This window comes from Talpa europaea (genome assembly GCF_964194135.1).
Source record: "Talpa europaea genome assembly, chromosome: 6".
Taxonomy (NCBI): domain Eukaryota; kingdom Metazoa; phylum Chordata; class Mammalia; order Eulipotyphla; family Talpidae; genus Talpa; species Talpa europaea.
This window is the reverse complement of record NC_140072.1, coordinates 21,360,903-21,382,393: the sequence shown is the minus strand read 5'-3', so window position 1 is coordinate 21,382,393 and position 21,491 is coordinate 21,360,903. Positions and strand designations below refer to the sequence as shown.

General features: G+C 36.2%; 1 protein-coding gene across 1 annotated transcript; it reads left to right on the top strand.

The window, feature by feature from the left end:
• Nucleotides 1-35: 35 nt before the first annotated feature.
• CEBPZ (CCAAT enhancer binding protein zeta) lies at nt 36-21,457 on the top strand (the record flags this gene model as incomplete). Its single annotated transcript, XM_084235190.1, has 16 exons — nt 36-284; nt 2,559-4,051; nt 8,174-8,405; nt 8,956-9,136; nt 10,820-10,908; nt 12,694-12,747; nt 13,298-13,400; nt 13,517-13,585; nt 15,512-15,578; nt 16,280-16,380; nt 17,145-17,202; nt 17,464-17,657; nt 18,908-18,997; nt 19,915-19,976; nt 20,084-20,165; nt 21,321-21,457. Exons 1-16 carry the CDS (start codon nt 138-140, stop codon nt 21,455-21,457), a joined length of 3,159 nt encoding a protein of 1,052 aa, XP_084091316.1. The 5' UTR covers nt 36-137.
• Between the last annotated feature and the right edge of the window lie 34 nt (nt 21,458-21,491).

Below are 21,491 nucleotides of genomic sequence, written 5' to 3'. Positions count from 1 at the left end.
GCCGCAATCCTCCCGCGACCCCACGCCGCCCGCGGGCGAGGGCTTCGGCCGCTTCCGGCAGAGGGCCCGCGCCGCCGGAAGTGCGTCACGGCCAGGCCGCGGGCAGCTGCGCGTCCGGCGCTCGTGCTTCGCTGGCTATGGCGGCCGCCAAGGAGCGTCTGGAGTTCCACGCCAAGCAGCATTGGCACCCGGAGGAGGCCGTGGACGATCCGGATGAGGACGAAGACGATGAAGCCGAGAATGGGTTCTCCTTGGAGGAGGTGTTGCGGCTCGGAGGCAGCAAGGTAACGGCCTCGGGGCTGCGGGGCCGCGGGGCCGCGGCGCGGGGAGTGGAGGGCGCCGGAGACCCAGATCCCGGCCTCGGAATGTGTTTTCTGCGCTTCTCGCACTTCTCTTCTACTGTTTTTTGTTTTTTATTCTCCTTTATTTATTTTTAAAGATTTATTTTTTATTTATACAATAGCTGGAGTACAGGCCAGAGATGCGGGGGTGAGAGGATTCACCGGAGACAGAGTGGGGAACAGAATAGACAGACTGACCGAAATACACTGCCGAGGGGAGCAGAAGTTGTGCTAGGAGAGGTCTGCCGCGCCATGTGGGTATCTCCCTGGCCGGCCGGGAATCGAACCCGCGCTGCAGAGGCTGCAGACAGCCTCACAGCGCTGCTCTCAAAGCGCTGCGCCACCGGCGAGGCCCCTCTTCTGCTGTTCTTTATAAGAAAGAAGTTCAGAATTGAACGTCTTTATGACGCGGCCTTTCTTCAGATGTAGACGATCCTCTTCATTAATTGATGTAATAATACTGATGGCCCGTCAGGTCGGAGAGGACTGATTTGATTTTTTTTTTTTTTTTTTTTTTTTTTTTGGTCCTGACCTCGTGGCATCACTGTTTTGAACTCCCGCGGGGTTGGAATTTCAGTTTCTCTCCTCACTGAATAGAAACACATGCTCACTGCACGCTCATAAAGCCCTTTGATCTTTTGGAAGTTACATCTTAATTAAGGGAAAGAGATTGTAACCAAACTTTTGAATACATCGTATGTCAGACGCTGATTGGTGCTATAGAGAAAAATGAAAGAACGAGGACAAGGAGTGGGGGAGGGTGTTAGACAGTTATAAATAAGGTGATCAGGGAACCTGTCATGGAAATACTGAGCAGAAATCTGACAGAAGGAAAGGAATGGGCCATGTTGTTCCATGAGAAACGAAAATATCAGCATAGCGGGAGCAGAGTGAGGTAAGAGGAAAGGTAGTAAGAAATGAGGTAAGAGACTGGGCTTTTGCTCTCAGTTTAATAGAAACCATTAGAAGATTTGCAGCAAATACATAACAATTTTACATACTTAAATGTTGTTTTAAATCTAGATTTTGGTGATGGAGAGAATACAGGCGGGAGATTCACAGTTCTGTACTTGGGTTTTATTTAATTTTTGAATAGTATGTAACATATGAACATGATACAAAAAAAAATTTTTAAAGAGCGGTATTTGGTGAAAAGTCATCTTTCCCATTTTTATCTCCAACCATACAATTTCACTTCCTAGAAGCAGTCATTTTCATAAGTATTTTGTCCCTTAAAAGCAAATACACGTTGTGTATTAGGGTTTTGTTTTTACACAAGAAATAGCGTACTATAGTTATATACAATATCTTAGAGATCCTTTTTAGTTGTCACTAGTTTTATGCTTGCATAAATCGTTGTGTCTGTTTTATCTAACCAGCCATTTATTGTGGGTATTTAAATTGTTAGTCTTCTGCTATTTTAAACAATGCTTCAGTTATATATATTTTTATATATATATGCATATATATGTATATACTCACATTCATAAACGTGTATGTAATCTAAATTTGTAGAAATGAGCTGCTGGGTTACAGGATGTGTCTTGTATTTTTGTCAAATTTAGAAAATGCCCTCCTTAGAGGATGTGTCAGTTTAAAACACATCTGCCTTCCCTTTCCCTTGCACTCCCCAGCACCACCTGTTATAATTGGTCTTTGCTCATCTGACAGATTAAAAAATAATTGGCTTTGATTTGATTTCTCTAAATATCAGTGAGGTTGAGCATCTTTTCATATTTTTAAAGAACTACTTTTCTTTTTCCTGTGAGCAATTTGTTTTTATCCTTTGTACATCTTTGTTGGGTTTTGTCTCTTCCTTACCTCATGTGGAAGAACTTTTATATTAAATATGCCCAATTACTTTGATAAGCCTTTCAGTATTTTTTCCAATTTGTTATCTTTTAATTTTTGTATATTTTTGGTTTCAAGGGAATAATTTGTTCCTTACGGACCCAGAGTTTTATGTCAAATTTGGGGATTTCCCTACTCTGAATTTATTTTTATAATTGTATTGTGCTGCCTCCTATTTTATAGTTCTGTTATTCACATTTAAGTTTTTGGCCCATCAAATTTTTATTTGGGTATAGGGTGGGAACCCAGGCAATATCATTATAATTCAGTTTAATTGACTTCAGAGATACATATTTCAGATTAACTTTTGCTGTCTTAAATGAACTGCTGAATTTGTCATTTATTTTAACTTATGTTTTTATGCAGCAAGATTACCTTATGCTGGCTACTCTGGATGAGAATGAGGAAGTGGTAGATGGAGGCAAAAAAGGAGCCATTGATGACCTTCAACAAGGTGAATTGGAAGCATTTATTCAAAATCTTAGTTTGGCCAAGTATGCAAAAGCTTTTATAATCGAAGATGATGAACCAACTAAAAAGGAAAATGCCAGCAAAAAAGGAACAAAAGTAGATAGTAAAAAGCAAAATGCAGCAGAATGTGAAAAGACATCAATCAGTACGGTGAAAAATAAGAAGAAGCTGGATCAAAGTTCTGATAAGAACAGCAGTGCTGTACCAAAAGTGAAGAAAGATAAACAACAGGACATCTTTGAATTTTTTGAGAGGCAGACATTGTTACTCAAGCCTGGAGGTAAATGGTATGATCTGGAGTATAGCAGTGAATGTTCTTCGGAGCCCCAGCCTCGGGATGTTGTGTCTAAGTACCAAACTTTGGCTCAGAAGTTATATGAACATGAAATCAGCTTATTCAAAAATAAAACGAATACTCAAAAGGGAGCCTCTTCTACCTGGATGAAAGCAATTGTATCCTCGGGAACTTTAGGTGATAGGATGGCAGCCATGATTCTTCTTATTCAGGATGATGCCATTCACACACTCCAGTTTGTGGAAACTCTGGTGAATCTTGTTAAAAAGAAGGGTAGCAAACAGCAGTGCCTCATGGCTTTGGATACTTTCAAGGAATTACTCATTACAGACCTTTTGCCAGACAATCGGAAGCTACGAATTTTCAGTCAGCGTCCTTTCAACAAATTAGAACAATTGTCCAGTGGCAACAGGGACTCAAGAGATAGAAGACTTATATTATGGTATTTTGAACACCAGTTGAAACACTTAATGGCTGAATTTGTGCAAGTCTTAGAAACTTTAAGTCACGATTCATTATTAACCACCAAAACTCGAGCACTTACAGTGGCTCATGAACTTCTTTGCAACAAACCTGAGGAAGAAAAGGCTCTTCTTGTGCAGGTGGTGAATAAACTGGGAGATCCTCTGAACAGAATTGCCACAAAAGCCTCCCATCTATTAGAGATTTTGCTTTGTAAGCATCCCAATATGAAAGGAGTTGTGTGTGGTGAAGTTGAAAGACTTCTCTTTCGCTCGAATATCAGCCCTAAAGCTCAATATTATGCAATTTGCTTTTTAAATCAAATGGCCCTTTCCCATGAAGAAAGCGACTTGGCTAATAAATTAATAACTCTTTATTTTTGTTTTTTCCGGAGTTGTATCAAGAAAAAGGATATTGAATCAAAAATGCTTAGTGCCCTTTTGACAGGAGTGAATAGGGCATACCCTTATTCTCAGACTGGTGATGAAAAAGTGAGGGAGCAGGTTGACACGCTGTTTAAAGTGCTGCATGCTGTGAATTTTAATACCGGCGTGCAGGCTTTAATGTTGCTTTTCCAAGTAATGAATTCCCAGCAGACAATATCAGATCGATATTATTCAGCATTATATAGGTAAGTGCATATTTCAGTATGTAAATATGAGACAGAAAGTAATCTAATACTGTGCAAGCAGTGCCCCTCTGTGGACTAAGAGAAAAACTTAGAAATTGGATTTTAGCCTGCCTCAGCAACTAGCTACCCACTAGCTTTGAATAAGCCACTTCATCTGTTACCCTGTTGGATAACTATGTTAGATGCTTTCAATACATTGTTGATATTTTTTATTTAAATATCACCCCCCCATTCATATTCCATCATCTAATAATTCACAACTAACATGGGGTGATATTTATTTTAATTCTTTTGGAATATTAAAGACATAAAACTGCAAGTATAATTTAAACTTCTTCCTCTCGGGTCTTTAGTTCTAAATTTCTTTCTTCTTTTCTCCTGCGCTTCACAAGGTCACTTAGTTCATTCAATAAGAACTTTTGAGCACTGGCTACTGTTCCAAATGCTCAGAATGTTGTACTGTGAACAAAATTGCCACTCCTAGAGGCACTTAGATGGGGGAAGACAGATGGTAAACAAAAAAGTTTGTTAGGGAAGGATTGGCTATCGCAGTTTTGGAATATTTGTAACATTGGGATTAAGACTTTGTTTACTGAACTTTGCAACTATCCTGAAACTCACCCACTGAGGGATGCTATTTTAAATGATAGGGAAATACTTAGAAACTGTTCCAAGTATACCAAAGAAATGTGTATTATGTCTTGTGAGAAATGTAATGCAGTGATTAATATCTTGGACTTAAGTCATATATTACCTGGGGTTGAGTGTGAGCTATTAGTTTTTGCGTGAAGACCCTGTTGGCAAATGTGGATCCCATTTTACTGTGCATCAGTTCATTTGTCTATAAAATGGAGAGAAAAGCATCTAGGGTTATTATGAAAACTTCTCCAAAGTTACACAATAAGAAAATGACAACAGGGGGCCTCCCTGGTGGCACAGCGGTTGAGCGCTGGGTTGTGAAGCTGCCCCTGGCCTCTGCGGCGGCGCTGGTTCCATCCCCAGCTGCTCCCCGGCCACCTGAGGAGGGTCCCACATGGTGCGCAGAGCTCTCCTGCCGCCTGCTGCTCCCCTCAGCAGTGTACTTCGGTCCTTCTGCCTGCTCTGCTCCCTGCTCTGGCTCTGGTGAATTCTCTCACCCTCCCGCGCTTCTGACTGTACCCAGTGCATGTATAAAACAAACAAACAAATAAATAAATAAAACATGCCTCTATTTAAAAAAAAAGAAAGAAAATGACAACAGGAATGTTAATACAATTGATGAGCATAATGTAAATGTTAATCCATGTAACCCAAACTTATGTTGAGTGCTTAACAGTGTTTGACAGGTAATAAGTACGCTGTTTACTCTATTATTAACATTAGTCACACTCATTTCTTTAGTTTAATCCTTTTCACAGCTCTTCAGTATGTGGGTACAATAATTTGTGCATGGGCACACAGCCATTTCCAGGCCGAGTAATGTGGCAAATGTGGGTCTACTGATTTTGAAGCCCATGTTATTTACATGGCACTGATTATACTGGTATGCTTAAAAAAAACAGGCCCTCAGGGATTTTATGGTATGCTAAAAAAAAAAAACCCTCAAAGATTTTCATAACTCTAAGGAGCCCCTTTTTTAAAAGAAATGATTACATTTTTTAGTTTAGAAAGTTCCAGCTCTTCAGTGTTGGATCTTTTGTAACTTTTGAGGGTCATAGAATTTCTAATTTCTAGAAATGTTTTGGAATCTATTAGAAAATATTTTTCTGATACCTTTTTAACATCTCAGTATTCAGCAAAACAGCACAACATCTTTGAGGAGTACATTCCTAAATTCTTTAAATTACTGCTTGCCAAGAGCACTCACTGATGGATTTCCTCAAAGGACTTTTAAATCTTAAGGTATTTATTTGCTTTCAGTTTTATTAAGAATCCTTAAATAAATATTTGCTAACATTAACTGAGGAATAAAAGATGAAGGGATTATTTGGCTCATAAAGATGATTTATCAACAATTTAAGGAACATGGTAGAGACATGGATGTTTAAATTCATCTCACATGTTTCTATTAATATATAATTGAATTTATGTCTAGAAATGAGTTGTAAAACTGATGGAAATGTTGAAAAATTTGAATGAGAAAATTGAATATCAAAGATTGAAGGATGAAGAATATCTCAGATTATCACTAATGGTATCAGAATTATGTAAATGACAGTGGAAATGGGGAAAACTGGGTAAGCAGAGCAGTATGAAAATGCTTCATAAATTTAAGTATTTTCATTTCTATTTCTACTGGGGAAAAGTTAAGAGAAGTGCTTAGAACAAAGGAAGTAATGATTCCACGTGGGAATATGTTAATTCTGGATTTTCTAATGTCTTGGAGACCATTTGAGGCATTTCTAGAATTCAGCAACTAGGATAAAAGAGTTTTTACATTATCATAAGAGATAAAAAACTGAGCAGCCTGCTGAGGAGAGAAGTTGGGGAGAAGAGACACATAATAACTGTATGTGGGGCCTCCCGGGTGGCGCAGCTGTTGAGCCCAGCTGCTCCCCGGCCACCGGAGGAGGGTCCCGCATGCTCCCCGGCCACTGGAGGAGGGTCCCGCATGGCGCGCAGACCTCTCCTGCCGCCCGCTGCTCCCCTCAGCAGTGTACTTCGGTCCTTCTGCCTGCTCTGCTCCCTGCTCTGGCTCTGGTGAATTCTCTGACCCTCCTGCGCTTCTGACTGTACCCAGTGCTTGCATAAATAAATAAATAAATAAATAAATAAATAAATAAATAAATAAATAAATAAATAAATAAATTTTTAAAAAACAAAAAATTGTATGTGTAGGTTCAAGAATCTGAAAGTAAAGGTATTACTAGGTTTATTACTAGGTAATTGATAAATGGTTTATATTTAAAGTGTAAAACATGGCAATTTAATATATACCTTTGAAATGATTACCAATTTATAGCCCCTCTGTGTGAAAGTTTACCTTTTCTTCACATACTCAACATTTACTATCTCTTGTCTTTTTGTTCATAGCCATCTTAACAGATGAAGCTGATACAGAACTGTAGTTTGATTTTTCTCCCTGCTGATTAGCGATGTTGAGCAACTTCTCCTGCACTTTTGGCCATCTGTATGGCATCTTTAGAAAAATGTCAAGGTCCCATGGCCATTTTTTAATCACATTATTTGGGTGTTTACTATTAACTTACATGAGTTCCTTTTTTTTTTAAATTACCCCTTTATTGAACATAGGATTTGCAAATACCTTCTTCCATTCTGTAAGTTGCTGTTTCATTTTGTTTATTTCCTTTGCCATGCAGCAGCTTTTTAGTTTGACCTAGTCCCACTTGTTTACTTTTGTTTTTGTTGCCTGTGTTTAGTTTTTGTGTTGCTGCACAGGACAACAGTAGAATGGTTGGAAATTACACAGAAACACATTTCATTTGTGACTAAAGCAGAGATATTATGGCAAAATGAAGAATTGGATTGGATTCCTGGTGAGAGAAAGTGAGCCATCCATAATCACTCAAGATTTTGTACAGCTCTTTAATATGGAGGTTCATTCTTCATTTGACAAATACTGATCACTTATTAAGTGCCAGGTACTGAGGTTATAACAGTGAATAATATAAGCATAGTTCCTGTTCCTTGAACTTTGCAGGAGAGAAACACAAGAATACAGTGTGTTAAACTGTGAAGAATATGAACATGCAACTGATACACAAACAGTGTATGTTTATATAAACATAAAATACAATCATGGTCTCACTAGAATCACATAAGGGCTGCCTTTGGTCACCCAATTAGTTGGTTAAAAAACAGATGTAGTCTGTTTTTTTCATTGGTTTTGATTTAACCTTGCATGTATAATTCTGTATACATGTAAAAATTCTATCTTAGTGCTGTGCCCTGTTGGTCTAGAGAATGGAGAACCCCTTGGAAAAGAGAGAAGAAACCAGAAAAAAAAATCTCTTGCCATCATCTTTCCATTCTGATCACTGACTTCCTCTTAGGGTGGAAATGGGTGTCTCAATCTAAAATAAATGGGAAGGTTATTTCTGAAATAGGGTTAGTAGTTGCTTCTAATTTGTGACAGCTGGTTGTAGAAATTTTTGTGAATAAGCATTTGGTCTTCTTACACAGGAAGATGTTGGATCCAGGATTGATATCATGTTCTAAGCAAGCCATGTTTCTTAACCTTGTCTACAAATCTCTGAAAGCTGACATCATGTTGCGCAGAGTGAAGGCTTTTGTGAAGAGGTTGCTTCAAGTGACTTGTGAACAAATGCCGCCATTCATATGTGGAGCTTTATATCTTGTGTCTGAGATCCTTAAAGCAAAACCAGGTTTAAGAAGTCAACTAGACCATCATCCGGTATGTTTTACAACTGCTTTTAAATAGAGTGGGTTCTGAAATATGTGGTATTTCTTTTTCTTTGTTTCAGTGACAATAATTGACTTAGTTCTCTGAAGAATGTAAGAAATGTGAGTGCTGGAATTGGACAGACCTAGATTTTAGTCCCGGGGTAGAGTTTACTGGGTGAGCATTGTTGCTTGATCCTTTTACTGGTAATTACACCACATTAAACTGCAATTATATGAGGTAGTTAGGGAGGTTTATAGAGTCAGTAGACCTTTCATCTGGTTTCCTCAGTTGTGAAATGGACATTATAATAGCACTTGCCTCATAGGGTTATTTATACCTTGTCAGAAATTTGTTCAAAAGGTAAATTTTTTCTTGAAATATCAAGTCACAAAGTCTCAGGGATACTTGGCGTAACCGTTACATTTATAAATAAGAATATGATCTCTCGTTCTAAATTTCATTGATAGACCTTTAATGATTCATCAGAATTTCAATTAAGCAAATCTTCAAAATTATATAAATAAGGACATCCAGTTGACTAACCCAGATTTATTATTAGGAATCTGATGATGAAGAAAATTTTATTGACATAGAAGATGAAGAAGACAGAGAAAAATTCACTGATGCAGATAAAGAAACAGATACAGAAAAAAAGGTTGAAGAAGAAACTATGTCTAAAAGTAATATGGAAACCAAGAAATCAGAGTCTGCTTCTTGGGTACACTTTGATAATTTGAAAGGTGAGTATTTTAAATCTTTAAATTAGTCTTTTGAATTTTTAAACCAGGAAATTGGTTTCCCCTTTGATCTTGATAGAAATTAATATTACCATTTTAAAAGTCTTCAGTATTGCCCTCCTTAAGATCAGGGCTCTCATAACCAGATATATTTAGGGCCCTGGGAATAAGTTTTTAATATGGTGAGTTATTTATTAAAAATACTACAGATGCTGAACATTTTAAAATAATTTAAATCTAGAAATTAAAGCAAATCCTTTTTGGAGCTGTGATTATTTAGTGAGAAAACTGACAGATGCACAATAAATCTCAATTCCTTCCATTAGAAATGTAGTTAAGTTTATTCCTTTGAACCAGTTTTAATTTCTTGGCTTCATCTCTACATGTGAAGGTCTCAAACATGGAACATATATGTGTTCTTATATATATGATCATGGGAGCTGTCAAATATGTCTATACAAGAGCTTGTTTTTTTTAACACAAGTATTTGATTTTATATTAAAATTTTGTGGAACTGTTGATTCTTTAGTTTGAGCATCATAATCACCCATAATCACAGTTTCTTAAAGTAATGTTAGGATTGAAACCTCTATGTGAAAGAATATTTAGGTTTGCGTATACACAAAGTGAATTAAGTTTAATAGAGTATCAAAGCCAAAAGAAATCTTAGAAATGCAGTCTCTTCATTTGAGACTGTAAAGAAAACCCACCTTGAAAATCAAATTGTCAGACCCTTTTCTTCAGATTTGTTATAGTTCAAATTATTTCAGGTTTGCAAACTTCAGTTTGCTTGTGAAATACAGAATTATAGAAGCTACCAGGAAAGTTTTTAAGAAAATCCATTGGTTGCCCTGAAGGCTAAACTGAGAAGAATCTGTTAGAAGGATGGCAAACATATACATTATAAGGTAGAGAGTTCATAATGTGTTCTGAAGGTTGTTTTAAGTATATTAATCCTGAGTTTCTGAAAGCATGAAGAAGATTCTGCAAAACTTATTACAGGTGAATTATTTCTGGGCATAATTTAATGACAAATACTGGGAGTACTCTGAAATTCCAAAAGACTTTAGACTTACTTCATCTTGAGGTTGTCATCTTAATTATGACCTTATTGACTCAGAAATAGCTTCTTTTTATTTCTTCTTGAAAAATTAAGTTTTGAAGGGAAACTTTCAGTAGTTAGGATAGAACCCCCTGGCTAGTTTATTCAGTAGCAAATAGTAGGTTGGTTACCAAGACAGATTCTTTTTTTTTTTTTTTTTAAGCTTTATTTATACATACAAGAACTGGGGTACAGGCCAGAGGTGTGGGGGGTGAGAGGATTCACCAGAGACAGAGTGGGGAACAGAACAGGCAGATCGACTGAATACACTGCTGAGGGGAGCAGCAGGCGAGTCTGGAGAGGTCTGCTGCACCATGTGGGTAGCTCCCTGGCTGGGGATGGAACTCGAGCTGCAATGGCTGCCACGAGCTTCATACCTTGAGTCTTAACCCCTTGAATCACCAGGGAGGCCCCCAAGACAGATTCTTGAAGGGGTTGATTTTTTTTTTTAGTTTAGATCAGATGGCTGACTATAAAAAAATAACATTTATGCCTGTCACTAACAATATTAATGGTGGTTGCTCTAGTAACTTCTTGGGTTAGGAATAAAGTATTTGAGAAAAGTTTTTTTTTTTTGTTTGTAGGTGGTAAACGGTTAAACACATACGATCCGTTTAGCAGAAACCCTTTATTCTGTGGAGCTGAAAACACAAGTCTTTGGGAACTCAAAAAGGTAAAATAATTTCAGTGTCATTTAATTCACTTGTGCTATAGATTTCTCTCCAAGGACCTAACACCTTCAAGATTCCTTTTTTCATTCAAATCATAAATATAAATTTAGACATTAGTTGTTATATGAAGGTAATTTGAAGTAAGTCACGCTGCTGTAATGTTTTGTAACCCATATTTCTCTTGCCTCTGATGAACACTAGATTTCCACCTTTATACCTTTCTATATTCACATGTAGAAAGTCTTAAATAATGCGCACATTAAATAAGGATGTTGTACATGGCTATAAATAAGTTTTGGTTTTTTGGGTAGTTTATGGCATATAATTGCTATGTAGAGTGGGTAAATTTTACCTTATACAATAAATGTTCCTGAAAGTTTGGTCATAGAACTTTTTGCAAATGGTTACTTTTTAAATATGTTATTTAAATACACTGTTTTTAATGACCTTTCTGTGGTTTCTCCTGTAAAGCAAGTAAGTGTCTTCCTACACAACACTTCTTAAAATGTGGACACAAACCAGACTCTTAAAGGGTCCCTAATGCTTTTTCAGCAACTCTACAAGGTCACAACCACTTTCATAGTGATAGCAACATATTACTTACCTTTGTTGCTATGTTGAGAAGGGCACTGATGCTATGAAAGAAATGGCTAAAATTGCTGGTGTCAGCTCAATTAGTCATTAGCACCAATCTCCAGTGGTGCAACTATATTCTTCTCTGCCACATACTTGCAAGTTGGAAAAAAAAAATCCCCATTATTATGTAAGAGTGATAGAGCAGGAGAAATTACTGACTACATTGTCTCTTCATCTTTTTAATTTTATGTAAGAATACATAAGGCACTTCTGCATCCCTGAGTGTGAAGGTTGTCTCATAACTCAAGGAAAGGTGTTTGTGTAGTTGTTGAAACTGCTTTTTGTCATGGAAATCTAGGCAGCAGACTCCTTATTCAGATGTGGGTAATTTGGGAAACATTTTCTTGAAAATGCACTAAACCTGTTTCTTCAAGCAAAACAGCTAAAGGATTATCAATTTGTGGTAAAATTCAAGATTTTTAAGCAAAGATTAAAATTTCAGAAATCTTGGCAGTTTTTCAAAACATGAAACATGAGAATGTTAGATGAAATCAGTGGTGTCATTAATGATGTGGTTTTTGTGTGTAATGACATGTGGCCAACTTTTGGAAGCAATGCATATCTCAGTGAATTGGTATTTTCCAGAAGTCCAGTGTACAATGCTGTAAAGTCGTATATGGATAAAAGATGAATTTAAAGCAGACTAATTTAAAGTGGCAGGTACCAAAAACCATTTAGAATGGTTTCAGATTGCATGTTTCAACTAATCTTTTGGTTTTGGTATAGTATAGAAGAAAATCTTTAATTATGTGACAGGATTTCATCCTCCTTTTTCCACCTACATATCTTCATATATTTCAACTAAAATAACATGAAACATAGACACAGGAGAATCCATTGTCTTCTGTTAAGCCAGACAAAGCCATAATACATGATTCTTCTCAATATTTATTCTGAAAAATAATTTTCACAATTTTCTATATTATTTATATTAACATCTAAGTGGTATATTAAAATGAACTCTATTTAATTTTTTTGTAATTTTATGTAATTATCATTATATATAATGATTTTTTTTAAGTGTATTAAGTGGTCCCGAGACCGACATACTGAAAATCACACTTAAAATATATCGGTTTAAGTTTCAATTCTTTGAATTTTCTTGAATAACCACAATTAGTAGTTTACTGTATTTATCTTTTTCTTTTCAGTTATCTGAACATTTTCATCCTTCTGTGGCCCTTTTTGCAAACACCATCCTTAAGGTAAGTCTTAAAATATTGTGATGGCAGAAATTAAGAAAAGAAAAAGTGATCTGTTTTTAAATAATAAAATCTTACCCTTTTTTCCCATTAGATAGAACCATATATTTTTCTGTTCTTGTAAAGAAACAATGGTTTGTTTAATGCAGAATAGCAGATAATTCTTCCCATTCTGAGATGAAGGAAATAGAAGGTATTAGAAAACCACCACAGTTGGTTGGCTTTTCTCCTGGAGAAATACTGTCCTTCCCTTTCTTCTTTGTTGTGGTTGCTATTTTCCAGTTTGGTTCCTTGTTAATGGGTAGATGACCTGTAGTTTTAATATTATTTACCTGCTCATAAAATCAGCACTGCATCATAGAATATGTGTGTGCACTCCAGCAGTTTTTTCAAATAAACAATAATGTCCAGGAGAGGGGAATTGCAAGTGTTTATTGCATATTTTGTGCCTTCGATACAGTGTAATAGAAACATGTTTTCCTACTTTCCTTTTTAACCTGGATGCATATATAAATAATTTGAGTTAAGTTCTTAAATTCCCCATATCTTTCAGGGTGATTACATTCAGTATTCAGGGGACCCACTGCAGGATTTCACACTAATGAGATTCTTGGATCGATTTGTTTACCGAAATCCAAAGCCACATAAAGGCAAAGGTAGTTTTCTGTTTAATTAATTAAATTAATTATTTGGTATTCACAGTTAATATTTAATAAATAATGTGAGCATATATTTAATTTTTACATTTTACTGTCTTGATTTTACATTTCAGAAAACACAGACAGTGTTGTTATGCAGCCAAAAAGAAAACACTTTATAAAGGATATTCGAAATCTTCCTGGTAAGTATGTTGAATGCATGGACAGTTGAAGCTGATAAGACATATAAGTAACATAGACACATCAGAAGAAAACCTAAGCACCAAAGACACTGCCTATCTTGTGTTGCCAAGAATGCACCTGCAGGGCCTCCCTGGTGGCGTGGGGGTTAAGTCTCAGCAGTATGAAGCTATCGCCAGCCACTGCAGCATGAGTTCGATCTCTGGCCAGAGAGCTGACCCACATGGCGCAGCAGACCTCTCCTGTCTCGCCTGCTGCTCCCCTCAGCAGTGTATTTCAGAGGATCCACCTGTTAGGCTCCTCACTCTGTCTCTGGTTAATTCTCTCACCCCCCTCACTCAGGCCTACACCCCAGTTCTTGTATGCATAAATAAATAAATCTTTAAAAGAAAAAAAAGCGTGCATATACGTTCTCAAGTCTGCTGTGTCTTACTTTTTAAAATTTTATTCAGTGTCAAACATACGGAAGTAAATAGCATGATAAACTCCATTTAACCATTGTTCAGCTTCAACAATTACCAATATTTTGCTATTGTATCATCTTTGCTTTATCAATGAAACATATACACACATCTTTTCTAGTTCAGCTCATTTTAACTTTCTAATAGGGTTTCCTAGAAAACCCACAATTGGTTTTATTACAGAGCATCATTTTAAATTTAGTTGATAACCGTCAACTTCTGCAGGTATTTAGTACCTGTCTTCTTTATCTGTCCTGTTTTTCTATTCAGAGTATACCTTTTTTTTATTCCACATCCCAATTCCTTTTTGTTGAGGTTAAGTTACATCTTATAAATCATTTAAATTCCAAATAACTGACTTCACAGAGGTATATAGGAACTTGACCAAAGTTAAGAATTAGAATTAGAAGCAAATCCCCCTTTTTTTTTAAACTTTATTTTTTTTTTTTTTTTAAAGATTTATTTATTTATTTATTTATACAAGCACTGGGTACAGTCAGAAGCGCGGGAGGGTGAGAGAATTCACCAGAGCCAGAGCGGGGAGCAGAGTAGGCAGAAGGACCGAAGTACACTGCTGAGGGGAGCAGCGGGCAGCAGGAGAGGTCTGCGCGCCATGTGGGACCCTCTTCCGGTGGCCGGGGAGCAGCTGGGGATCGAACCGGTGCTGCAGAGGCTGCGGGCAGCTTCGCAACCCAGCGCTCAACCTCTGCGCCACTGGGTAGGCCCGCAAATCCCCCTTTAATCAAGCTGAGTCAGAAATTTTTTTTCTGAAAAGAGAAAACTGGTACTTTTATAATTCCTTATTTTTGTTTCATAATTTACCTCAGTATTACGTAAAAGTCAAGTTTAAGGTGATTTACATTAAGAGAACTCTGAATTTTTAATCTCTTGAAAAAAATTTTTTTTAAAGATTTATACAAGAACTGGGGTACAATCAGAGGCGTGCAAAGGTGAGAGAATTCACCAAAGACAGAGCGGGGAGCAGAACACTGAAGACACTGCTGAGGGGAGCAGCGGGCAAGCAGGAGAGGTCTACCATGCCATGTGGGTTTCTCCCTGGGCTGCCGGGAATTGAGAGGCTGCAGACAGCTTCACAACGCTGCGCTCAACCCGCTGCACCTCTCAACCCGCTGCACCTCCCAACCCGCTGCACCACCCTGGAGGCTCTATCTCTTGAAATTTGAAGAGCAATTTGACTGCAACTGGAAGACAATGAGAGAACCTAGTTCTTTCTCTTTGATGCACTAATGGCTCTGTATTGACTGCCTTTCATAGTGATTAAGAATTTGAATGCTGAGTCTTCTTGCTACACACTTTTCCATAGGTTATCCTTCATAGAGGGTCATTTCTGTTGACCTTCCTTACTTTTTGGGTTTTTTGAATTGTTGGTATGCTATATTTAGTCTTACAATCATGAATAACATAAAAAGGATTACTAACTTAAAATGTTTTCATTTATCTTCCTAGTGAACAGTAAGGAGTTCCTTGCAAAAGAAGAAAGCCAGATACCAGTGGACGAACTGTTTTTCTACAGGTAATAATTGACATAGTTTCACTTGGAGAACTAATGAAATTCAAATTTTTAGATTCTGTAGAATGTTCTGTTTATATAGACCTGTCTTAAGATTAGAGAATATGTCAATATTCATTTTTGTGAAGGGAATTTATAAATCACTTTGCTAATCTTGAGAGATATTAGTGAAACTAAAATAAATAAATTTGGGAGTTTTGTTTTTAATAATTTGGCATAAATTTTGTTTTATGAATCTTTATTTTTGGAACTTAATTTTTAATTTTTTAATAGTGATTTTCTTAGAGGTTGTAAATCTGCATTATGCTAATAGTGATAAAATAGTGTTTAAAGGTCATATAGAGCCACATTTTATAATACTCTAATACTTACATTATTAGTATTGGGGCTTTGGTCTCTTATAGGCATTTAATTAAGATGAGTTGAGATATTTTATGAAGAAATAGTTTGAAAGAAACCTTAAATCTTTGAGGTTTAAACTTTAAACCTTAAATTATGCTTCATGTTATAAATTATTATATTTCAGTTCAAAAGTTTCCAACTGTCATGTTGAATTCAAAACATTTTTCTTAAATACAAATTTTATTCATAGATATCCAGTTGAATTAATAGGTTTTATAGGTGTCACTAGACAGATGTTTTGATTATATTAAAATGGGCCCTTGAATGAAACTATCATTTATATAACATTCATTTCATTTTAGATATTATAAAAAAGCTGCAACTATTAAAGAGAAACAAAAACGTGATACAGATGAAGAGAGTATAGAAGATGTGGATGATGAGGAATTTGAAAGGATGATTGGTAATTTGTTTTTTGTGGACTCTTCAATTTGTAAAAGAATGTTTCATTTACAGAACAATAGAATATTAACAATGGAAGCAGCCTTAGTTTAAAAAAGTCATTTAATTAAAATAACATGCAAATCACAACAGAGAATTAGAAAAATATTTGTGGGGCATATGTTCTACCTTTACTCCAGAAAATACACGATTGTACTTTGGACATTTGGTGGGGTGGGAATGCAACAGTATATATACATGAGTCTATTCATGCTAAAGGCCAAATCTCTTATAAAAAGAAGTATTTTTACTGTTGCTACTCTCCTTGTACTGCTGGTACTAATAGTCTGCCATTTCTTCTATTTTTTCTTTATAATCCACAGAACTAGAAAATTTTAATTGAACTGTCAATTGAAACAAAAATCATGGGAAATTTAGAGTATATCAGTTATTATTTTGTTGAATATTCTGTTACCAATACTAAAAATAAGCTCTTAAAAAGTTCTAATAAATTAAGAACTGCAGTTCCTAAATACCATCTTATTTAATATATATCTTCTTTCCATAAAAGAAGCTAAATTTTAATTGGAATTCATTTTAGTTTAGGGATTTAATTAAGATCAGTATATTCACAAGTTTATATAAATTAATAAAACATACCAGCAATAGTCAAAGTTATTTTGGTATTGTCCTAAATGGTAGACTCATGACTGAACTGATTCAGATATGACATGTCAACTTGGTTATTCTTTACGATCTCACAATTTGTATGTTTTTCTCTTACAGACACATTTGAAGATGATAATTGTTTTACCTCTGGAAAGGATGACCTTGATTTTGCTAGGTAAAAAATTTTACCCTATCATTTTTCATACTGTTTCCCCTCAAAACAGTAGATCACAGGACACTGTGATACACAGGAGAAAGATACTTAACATAAGTTTGAAAAATTCATACAAAACTTTCACTTTGTACCTTTATAATGCACGCTAAGTAAAGGATCTGAGTGGTCTGTAACTCTCTCCTGTTATATTGTTGATACCCTGACCATAACCAGGACACACTTCAGAAAAGGATGTCCTTATTTACAAGTTTTTTTTTCTAGCAACGTGAAAAAGAAAAAAAAAGGAGCAAAGAAGGACCCAGAAGATGAAGATTCAGAGGGTAGTGATGATGACCTGGATAACCTGGATGATGATGAAATTTCTTTAGGAAGTATGAATGAAGAATTTATTGAAACTAACGAAGATGGAGGAACATTCATGGATTTGTTGGATGATGAAAGTGAGGGCATACTAGGTAAGCATTTTTAGAACATAAATAAACTATCTTCTTCCTGTGTGGGATAGTTTTTCTGTTGAAGATTTTTAATAGGACTATGTGTTCAAAATTACCCAGAAATTTAGGCTCTTTCTCCTCATTTTGGAATTAACAGCCTTTTTCTTTTTTTCCCAAATGTAGCTGAGTTTAAATTTTGGGCTTACATTTAGTCAACAATTAGGATGCCTGTGTAATACTTGTTGGGCTATTATATTCCCTTTTCTTTTCTTTTTTTTTTTTTTAAATTTCTCAATTTTTTTTAATTTTATTTTTTAAAGATTTATTTTTATTTATACAAGCACTGGGTACAGTCAGAAGCGCGGGAGGGTGAGAGAATTCACCAGAGCCAGAGCAGGGAGCAGAGCAGGCAGAAGGACCGAAGTACACTGCTGAGGGGAGCAGCGAGCAGCAGGAGAGGTCTGTGCGCCATGTGGGACCCTCCTCTGGTGGCCGGCGAGCAGCCGGAGATGGAACCGGCGCTGCAGAGGCTGCGGGCAGCTTTGCAACCCAGCACTCAACCGCTGCGCCACTGGGGAGGCCTTATATTCCCTTTTCTAAAAATAGTAATCAGCAGTTCATAAAAATTAATATTCCTCATAACTCTAGATGAAGAAGGTAAGCATTTATTCTTTTGCAAACAAAAGAATAATTTACATTTAGTCAGCAATTAGGATGCCTGTGCGATACTTGTTGGGCTATTATATTCCCTTTTCTTTTTTTTTTTTATTAATGTCTCAATTTTTTAAAATTTTATTTATTTATTTTTTAAAGATTTATTTATTTATTTATACAAGCAATGGGTACAGCCAGAGCATGGGAGGGTGAGAAAAAGCAATTTTAAGGACACAATAAAATTGTGTCCTTAAATTGTTTTCTAACTTTTTTTGTCCTCTTACAACAATAAACTTACCGAGTATACATTCATCTGCCTGCTGCTTATTCTGAACCAAAATAGAAGTTTATTCTTGTTCCAAGGAGTTATATTATTTGTTTTTAGCAATAAAGCTATCTAATAAATTATGTACTTTGATAAGATATGCAACTATGCTAGTAGTAATTTACTTTTAGTCTGATTGCCATTCTCAAAGTCTATGCTAATGGAGTTGTGAAACCCACAGGGAACAGTTCTATAATGCCTTACCACTGTATTAAATATTTTCAGAGAATAATCTTTTCAAGTCCTTTTGTTTTTAAATTGCCTAATGGCATGTTTTTTCGTTTGGTAACAGAATCTGAAAATGAAGTCGGCTCCAAAGTCAGTACTAAAAGAAGCAAGAGAAAAGATGCAGATGATTTTGATTTTGCTGGATCATTTCAAGGTAAGAAAACACATTTAATCTTTTAAACCTAAGCAGTGTGCATGTGAAAGGCGTTAGCATTTTGGGAAATGAACTTTTCTAAATTGATTAGTACAATTCAGCTTTGTTTTTTAAAGAAATGTTTTTATAATGTATAACAAGTTTTATGCATTCTTCATGTGTGAAAAATTGTTTTACACATAAACTTTCAATTATATTCTCTTCCTAAAATTGCTTTCTCCACATTTGAATGTCCCCAGATCATCATCTCTTTCATGTTGGATATGTCTGTCATTCACTTAAATGTAAGCCCCAGATTTTCCATAGACACTGCCTTTTTCTTTTTCTCAGCTAATGTGATTTTATTTGATTTTAAAAATGAATTAAAATTTAGTGAATTTTTAAAATAATCATCTATTTTGTCTATTTCAAGAAGTTTATTCAGAATTACAAATAAGTTTTTAAGATGAAACACTTTGAGTAATAAAAACATAAATTCATTAGCAGCAAAACAAACATACCTTCAATCAATTTGTACAGTTAGCCCAAAGAATAAGACTTAATTGGAATTTGCCTTAAAATATTCCAAATCTGCAGGTCAACTTTGGGATTTTAATCTTGACACTGTGAAATAAGGTAAGCCTTGAACAGTGGGAAATCTGAAAGACAGTAAGATAATATTGTCATCTACACAGTTGTTCTCAGAATATTCACTTTTTTAAAAATGCTATTTACTTACTAATTCTAATATTTCTGTCCTCACATGCCAGCCCCCAGTGGTGCTAGATCATTGCAATTACATAATTAAACCAAAATTTTTTTCTTGTTTTTCCTTTTGTATCTTTTTTCCAGGTTTTCTTAAGAAATCATGTTGAAGGGCTTATATTAAAAAATCAGTGAGTTTATAATTGAATAATCTAGGCTTATGCTTTTTCTAGGACCAAGGAAAAAAAAGAAAAGAAATTTCAATGATTCCAACCTATTTGTTTCTGCTGAGGAGGTATGGTTCATGTTCCTCTTTAAGAAGTTATTCATCATACATTGGCTTGAGGACTTTCTAAGTTGTTTTTAAGTTTTCTAATAAATGTATACCTTTTCCTTTTAAAGTTTGGTCACCTATTGGATGAAAATATGGGTTCTAAGTTTGATAATATTGGCATGAATGCCATGGCCAACAGAGATAATGCAAGTAAGTAATTTGAATTTTTTTTTTTTTTTTTAATAGAGGCATGCTTTATTTACTTGTTTGCTGGTTTGTTTTGTTTTATACATGCACTGGGTACAGTCAGAAGCGCGGGAGGGTGAGAGAATTCACCAGAGCCAGAGCAGGGAGCAGAGCAGGCAGAAGGACCGAAGTACACTGCTGAGGGGAGCAGCGGGCGGCAGGAGAGGTCTGCGCGCCATGTGGGACCCTCCTCCGGTGGCCGGGGAGCAGCCGGGGATCGAACCGGCGCCGCAGAGGCCGCGGGCAGCTTCGCAACCCAGCACTCAACCGCTGTGCCACCGGGGAGGCCCAATTTGAATTTTTTTTTAAAAGATTTTTTTATTTTTATTTATTTATACAAGCACTGGGTACAGTCAGAAATGCGGGAGGGTGAGAGAATTCACCAGAGCCATAGCAGGGAGCAGAGCAGGCAGAAGAACTGAAGTACACTGCTGAGGGGAGCAGCAGGCAGCAGGAGGGGTCTGTGCACCATGCGGGACCCTCCTCCTGTGGCCGGGGAGCAGCCGGGGATTGAACCGGCACTGCAGAGGCTGCTGGCATCTTTGCAACCCAGCACTCAACCGCTGCACCACCAGGGAGGCCCAGTAATTTGAATTTTTTATTGAGTTTTTAAAATAGCATTAACTTAGAATTTCTGTAGATGTTTTTATTTTTGGAAGACCTTTTCTAGTAGAAATGAATAAATGGGCTCCTCACAGCCTGGAAGGAGAAAGGCTTTTTCATGTCTCCATAGAATTAAAAAGTATTTAGACTACAGCAGAGAGAAAAAACTCAGCCAACAGAAGTTAATTTAATGGGTTTGGTGTGAAGACAGGCTGTCTTTATATAGTATAAGTTTGGTAAGTAACTTTCTAAGTTTTGTAATGATTTAAATTTCTGACATTGGTGGTTACATGCTTCTACTCTTCTGTTAAGGGGAATAACATATTTAAAGTATTTGTTCCTGTCTTATTCTTTTATTTGAAAAACAGTAATCTTTGACAATGAAAGAAAAGCAACTCTCGGGGAATGAATTTGCACAGTGGGCGGGAAATCAGAAATTCCTGTTTTTCAGTAGTATATTCTGTCTGGCAGTCAATCTACAACGTTGTGTTGTTCATCTTTCTTCTCCCCCTACAGGTCTCAAGCAGCTTAAATGGGAGGCTGAACGTGATGACTGGCTACACAACAGAGATGTAAAAAGTATCATCAAGAAAAAGAAAAATTTCAAAAAGAAGGTGAAAACCACTCAGAAAACTAAGAAGCAAAGAAAATGAGCATTTCCTAAATAAGTTAAAATTCTACTTACTC